Here is a 7226-nt window from a genome sequence, read left to right on the forward strand (position 1 = left end):
ATCTTGTTAATTGGAGTGTTTCAATTATATTAATTGCATTGATAATGTAATTCTTGTTAAGTTATATCCAAATATTTTTCTTATCGTGTTAATTGGAATGTTCTAATCATGTAAATTACATTGACAATGTGATCTTTGTATTCTAGTATTTTCTTGTCGTGTTATATGAATTATTCCAAATCTTGCTCAATTGTATTGATAATGCAATTCATATCGATCTACATTCAAGTATCCTTCTTATCATGTTCTTTGGATTATCCCAACCTTGATTCGTTTCATATATGTATATGTATGTATATATATATATATATATATATATATATATATATATATATATAATGATTCTTGTTGATTTATACTTTAAGGTAGCTTAGGATGATCCCTGAGTCTCACTTTGACATAGATGTTAAGTGGCATGTCCATTTTGAATTGTTTCAAGCTAATGTAAAAATCTGTAAAGAAATCGAGTCTATGCATGTTCATTCTCTACGAGTAAACTTGTTTACTCACCCTGAAGTTACTGGGGGTACTGTTTAGGTGCATGATTCAAGACTCGGAGATTTGCATTTGCCTTGGGTGGTTTGGAGATTTGAAGTTTATTTTAAAGTGTTCTTGTTCACATGCAAATGTTAGCATGTTTAAGTTTTGCTTTTGATGTTGTAACACTTAGTTAGGTTCAATATGCTCTTTCTACCTTATGATATGTAAAGTGTACTTAGATACACTATTTGTGACCTATTTGATATGTATGACATGAGGACAATGGCCATAAATCTTAAAGTTTAAGTGTATGCATTTAGATTCCAAGTTTTTCACTTAAAATGTAACTTTTATAACTTTGAGGTTTGGCATGTGAATTGGAGTAAATGTTATGTAATGAGGTCATGGGCCATTATAATACATTTTAATATGTAAAGTACACTTGTTGGCATACTTACATAGCTTAAAATCTTATTTTTGGACCACATTAATGTTGGGATTTGAGGCATGGGTTAAACCTTAATATTCTTGGCATATAACAGGCCTTCCAGTAGCTTTTCGAGTCATTTCGGTCGTCCAAAATGCTAGTTCGGTCGACCGATGGCTCTTGGAAACTTCAATGCACAGTAAATCACCCATTCCAGTAGCCATTTTCGCTGTTTAAGTTCATTTCGGTCTACCGAAACACCCTCCCCTCAAAAATATGTTTTCAGGAAAGTTTTTGCCCAGTTTGGTCATCCGAAACTCCATTTCGGTCGACCGAAATAGCTTTTATTCACCAGTCTCTTCAGTTTTGTTTCAGCACTGATGTTCCGACTTCAAACGGCTATCACTTCTTCATTTCTAATCCAAATAGGGTGATTTTTGAGCCTAAACTCAAAGATTTTGAGTCAGCTTTCCAATGGTACTTATGCCATTCTCAGATTCAACTCACAGTAAGAGTTATTCAAGTTTTAGTGAAATAGTGTCAGGATTTGGTTTGAACCAGGAAAAGGGCTTCTTATGGGATTTTTGGCCAAAGTTCTTAAAACCTCGTGGAATGTTGTGAAATAATTAGTTTAGGTTGTATGGACCTTATTTTACTTGCTTGGTGTCAAATTTCTATTCTTAGTTGCAAATTGACCATTTTTCCCTTGATTAACGGGTTTTGCTCGTTTTTCTTTATCTTGTCATTTCTCCTTCATTCAGACTCCGAATCATGCGATTTTTGAGTCCATCTTGATTAATTTTTCGTTCTCTTTCCAGCGGTGTGATCGGTGGCACCCGAATCTATATTTTTAGAAATGATTATTTTGTCCCTAGGGGCTTAATTGTTATTTTCCCTATCTCTTACCTACACACATTATTCCTTTGGGTTCCGTGACCTCATGAAAGGTCATCTTAGGGTCTTAGAGGTATGTTATGCCTTGAGATACTATTGTCTTGTTTCTTATTTCAGCATCTGGATCCGTTAACGGGTCAATCTTCGGTTCATCACTGATGCACCGGGTTGAATAAAAACTTGGGTCACTACAGTAGCAATACTAGAGACCCAAATTATCAACATGCCTTATGTAATATGTTTTCTAACTATCAACTTCCCTTGTATGATAGGTTTCTAAAAGAGTCCAGAAAGATGATAGAAAGTGAGTCAGATAAAACGTGAATGAATTGGAAGAGTATCACTTTAATAGGGAATGACAATTATGGTATTATAATTTTTAAGAATTAAACTTGTATGAGATAAGGGTTTGTTTGTAATTTCATTTTGAGAGAGAGTGAAAGTGGAGCTCCTGAGTATTATTCTAGAGCCCAAATTAATATCAACTCCCATTTTAAATTGGTCCAACCAAACAATACTAGAATGGTTATTATAATTCAATTCTAACACATTTCATATTTGCAACTAAACAATATAATGAGAATAATCATTTCATTCCCATTCTCATTTCATTCCCACTTGTATTTCATTCCCACTTTCATTTTATTTCATTCCTGCACCAAACGCACAGCTTTAAATCCATACATTTTTGCCTTAATTATAGATGAGCTGACAAGACATATCTAAGAAGAGCATAAATGGTGTATGTTATTTGCCAATGATGTTGTTTTAGTTGATGGGACTAGAGAAAGAGTAATTGTCAAATTACAGGTTTTAAGAGAAGTTAATTTTAGACCTAAAAGGATTTAACATAAGTTGAAATATATAAAATTGAATATATGCACAGCTTTTAATAAATATAAACAGACAAATGAAGATGTGGTAAGAATTATGATATATAAAAAAGTGAACATCTTCATTACTAGGCTCAATTATTCATCATCAGAGAGAAATTGGTGATGATAATTGTTGATACGAAAATCCTCGCAATCTAGAATAGCGGCGTTTATTAGCAAAACAAAGGGACGTCACCTCGAATGGTACCGGTGGGGTACCGGCTGAGGACCCTCTGACGATCAAGTTAGTGCTTGCAATCGTATCACAGAATAATGTTTAGGGGTTTTTTTCTAATACCTTATTTAATTTAATGACTCGATACCCTATTTATGGCTGCCGATTGGAATCAAGATCGTTTCGCACATGTCTATTGTTGAGATCTCCTATATCATCAATAACGGGATTTGTTGAGGTGACGAAGTTGGTTGCGATATTGGAGTTTACCTTATCCTCTTCGTTAGTTGAATAATAATATCTACATATTCTCAAATTGGAGAAGAATGGTGGCAAGTCAACCCTAGAGTTACTTTTTTTCCCCATCAGTTGTCCCCTATTTCCTAGTTTGGAACGGACTAGGAAATATAGAAATAATTTATTTATTTTAAATTTTTTTCACCCAGGTTACTATTCTCGAGGGGAACTTTACCCCTGGTATTGTTCCCGATGTGAGATATATATATATATTTTACACGTGTTATTATTCCCAAGGTGAGATTTTTTTTTTTTTACCTGGGTTATTAATTCCGATGGGAACTTTACCTCCAGGTATTGTTCTTGATGTGAGATTTTTTTTTTTTTTTGTCACCCAGGTTACAATTCCCGTGGGGAAATTTACCCCCGGGTATTGCTCCGAATGTGAGATTATTATTATTATTTTTTTACTTGAATTACTATTCTCGAGGGGAACTTTACCCCCAAGGTATTGTTCCAGAGGTGAGATTTTTTTTTTTACCCGGGTTACTATTCCTACTTTACCCCCGGGTATTGTTCTAGAGGTAAGAATTTTTTTTTTTTTTTTTTTCACCTGAGTTACTATTCCCCGAGGGGAACTTTACTCCGAATATTGTTCCCGAGGTGAGATTTTTTTTTTTTTTTTCACCCCTGCTACTATTCCCGAGGGAAACTTTACCCTTGGGTATTGTTCCCGATGTGAGAATTTTTTTTCCTTTCACCCGGGGGAAACTAGGCCTTGGGACATTTGCCCTCTTTTGTTTTTGAAAAAACATTAGTTGAATTTATTTTTTACTTGACCTCGTTTTGGGAAGGATTTTTTTTTATTATGTTTTTTCAAAAATAGTTTATCTATCGCGGGCGGCTCGCCAGGTTTAGGCCATTTACTGGCTGGATAGATGACGGCCTTATAGAAGCATCCAGGAGGTGCAATTTTTCAATATAGAAGAGGCACAAGTGTGATTTCAACAAACCTCAAGGGTCTGTCTTCACAATCTCTTCCAGGGTAGAAAGTTTTTCCCCGTGGGTCCCATGCCATTGTGCTATAAAGGCATTAGGAATTAAACAGCGAAAAAGTGGTTAGTCTCTGTTGTTAAATTCTGTGGTTCTTGAAAAAGTGGTTAGTCTCTGTTGTTAAATTCTGTGGTTCTTGAAAAAGTGGTTAGTCTCTGTTGTTAAATTCAGTTGTTCTTATCATATATATATATATATATATATATATAGTGTGTGTGTGTGTCAGGGAGAGAAGACGCATGTGTTTGGCTCGAAATTTTGCAGTGTGCCAAAGTCTATTTGGCTCGAAATTTTGCGAGTGTGCCAAAGTCTAATTCGACCTAAATGAGAATAGCTAAACTATTCCTAAATTGACTCGATCATTTCTTAAATTGACTTGATCGTAATGAATGTAAAAGTTTGTATGAAAAAATAAATAAGAGAGTGAATAAGTTTTACTTACTTCTTTATTCGATTTTTATTTATTTTAATTTTACTTATAAAAAAAAACTAAAATCAAACCCAAAAAACAATAAATTAAGACACTAAATAACTCTAACTACTCAACCAAACCCAACTAATCCTTAAATTTTTAAACTCAAGTTGATGTTATTCCTATGGGAAATTTTACATTGAAAGTTTAAAGTGATCTTTAGTTTCATATTAAATTACTCATAAGCACAAATTTATTTAAAAAAAACTTAATGCAGATTTCTGAAAAATAACATACAAATTCTTAGTAAATAGGGTTAACATACAATCAATTAATATTTAAATAAAGGAAATTGAAAAGAAAAAAGTGATTAGAATTTGAATATTATATACATACGATACCTAAAATAAATAAAATAAAAATATATTTATAATATGATAATTCGGGTTGGGGTCAAATTTGTGACACCTCAATTCAAGCCTAACTTTAATTAAGTTTGGGTTAAAAAATTTCGACTGTCCAATCTTAATTATAAAACTAATTGTCAAAACTTGGCTGGCCATATTTTGAAAGTGTTCTATGTCAGAACATAATCTTAGTGAAGGGTGGAGATGGACAAGGATATGCTAGAAATTATTATACGCTCCCGAGATTATTGGTCTCACCAATAATAAAGCTTAACACACAAATAAAAATAAATAATTGAAAATGACATAAATCTTGACACATTTCGTACCAATGATCGAGCCAATAATGAAAAAATGGCAGTCTTGGTCCATATAGTTGAAGATGTGTGAAGTCAATTACAAAACATTCAGGAAGCCATTGTTCCTGGTGTGACCTTTTTCTTAAAAGAAGACACGTTCAACGGCAAATTCTTATGTTCCTTCCATTATGTACAGCATTAACTTATTGTTAAGAATAAGATGACACAGATAAAAAGATTTACACACAAACAACAAGAATGATAACAACAAACAAAAGAACAGGAAGAAGACAATAAATATGTAATATCCAGCATACTTAAATTTTTTGGTGAACAATCAATCAAAGCAGTTTCTTTCTTTTTCTTTTGAGAAAGAAAATGAAAGACGTGCTAACAAGGAGGAAGTGGAGCTCCACAGAGGCCGGGATTCCCGGCAAATGCAGATGCAGGGATAGCAGCCATGAGAGCAGGAATGGGTCCTGAAAGCTTGTTGGAGTGGAGATCAAGATCGATTAGGTGTGTCAGGTTGTTGAACTCTGCAGGAATTGATGAATTAAACCCATTGTTTGATAAATCAAGTGTATAAAGTTGAGTCATGTTTCCTATCCAAGAAGGCAATTCTCCTGTCAATGCATTGCCTGATAAATTAAGTGAAGCAAGTTGAGTCATGTTTGATCCTATCCAAGAAGGCAATTCTCCTGTCAATGCATTGCTCGATAAATCAAGCATATGTATGGATGCTGCTGATGATAACCATCTTGGAAGCTCCCCTTCGATCCCAGTATTCGCCATCAATAACTGAAAAGTTTTCAAATCTTTGAACCAATCCGGCATCCTAACTAGTCCCAAAGGATTAGAAGACAAATCCAAGATGTTTAAGCCTTGTAATTTAGCAAGCTGAGGAGGAATTGGACCAGAGAGTCGGTTTCTTGACAGTTCCAAGGAATATAGATTATGCAGATTGCCAAAACTTGATGGGATTTTCCCTGTAAATTGATTGTTTGAGAATACAATACCTTCTAGAGCGGTGAGATGTCCAATGATTGGAGGGATTTGTCCACTGAGCTTGTTGTTCTCAAAAAGTAGCCTCTGCAACTTCCGAAGGACACCAATTGATGCCGGTAATCTCCCACTGAGCTTGTTGTACGATATATCGAAAAGTTCCAGAGAACTTAGTCCATCTATTGAAGAAGGAATGCTTCCACTAAGTTAGTTGTTGTAGATATATAAATCTACTAATTCTGATAGTCCGCCTATAGACTTCGGTAAGCTACCACTTAATCGATTTGCTGACAAACGGATAATTTTGACCTTCTTGAGCTTGCCAATGGTGTTTGGAATAGCACCAGAGAAGCTGTTTTGACGAAGATCAAGCATAGTTAACGAAACCAAGTTGCCAATTGAAGATGGGATTGAACCAGACAGTTGATTTTCTGAAAGGCCAAGAAAAGAAAGTGAAGCTAAAGACTCAAAAATAGGGTTAGGGAGAGAACCAGATAAGCGATTGCGATGCAGTTGAAGGTTCTTTAGCCTAAAAAGGTTTTGAAATGAAATGGGTATTGAGCCTGAGAGATTGTTGTGGTAAAGATTGAGTTCGGTAAGGTGTGAAAGCTTTCCAAGTTCAGGTGGGATGGGACCCTGCAAGTATTCGAGTTCGCTGAGGTCAAGGAGTTGAAGGAATGTGATGTTACCAAGATAAGGGGAGAGCGTGCCGGTCATATAGGTGTCAATGGGGTAGTCGTCGCCGACCGCGAGGCCGGGAAGAGAGATGTTGATGACCCTGCCGGAGGTGTCACAGGCAATGCCTTCCCAGGCTGTGCAGCAATCAGAAGAAGGCGCCCATTAATTCAGCATTCCAAAAGTGTCGTCGGTGATTTGGTGTTTGAATTGGAGTAATGCTTCTTGGTCTACTGTATGGCATGCTTGGGATGGAAATGGTGAAAGGAAAGGTGAGAAGAAGAGGAGGA

The 7226-nt window shown here is 35.4% G+C and overlaps 2 protein-coding genes across 2 annotated transcripts; both read right to left on the bottom strand.

Annotated features, from left to right (window-relative positions):
• Positions 1–5649: 5649 nt before the first annotated feature.
• Positions 5650–6093, bottom strand: LOC132267526 (leucine-rich repeat receptor-like protein kinase PXC2). Its single transcript, XM_059768681.1, has one exon. The coding sequence runs from the start codon at positions 6091–6093 to the stop codon at positions 5650–5652; it is 444 nt and encodes a 147-aa protein (XP_059624664.1).
• A 375-nt stretch (positions 6094–6468) lies between these two features.
• On the bottom strand, positions 6469–6978 carry LOC132267527 (probable leucine-rich repeat receptor-like protein kinase At1g35710). The gene has a single exon (XM_059768682.1). It carries the CDS (start codon positions 6976–6978, stop codon positions 6469–6471), a length of 510 nt encoding a protein of 169 aa, XP_059624665.1.
• Positions 6979–7226: the final 248 nt, after the last annotated feature.

The sequence above is a fragment of the Cornus florida genome, unplaced genomic scaffold (genome assembly GCF_030987335.1).
Source record: "Cornus florida cultivar Cherokee Brave unplaced genomic scaffold, ASM3098733v1 CherokeeBrave_3.0.0_Hap2_Chr07, whole genome shotgun sequence".
Lineage (NCBI taxonomy): Eukaryota > Viridiplantae > Streptophyta > Magnoliopsida > Cornales > Cornaceae > Cornus > Cornus florida.

Coding starts and splice junctions, on each gene's coding strand:
- LOC132267526 (XM_059768681.1), bottom strand. CDS start 6,093: ATGCCGGATTGGTTCAAAGATTTGAAAACTTTTCAGTTATTGATGGCG.
- LOC132267527 (XM_059768682.1), bottom strand. CDS start 6,978: ATGACCGGCACGCTCTCCCCTTATCTTGGTAACATCACATTCCTTCAA.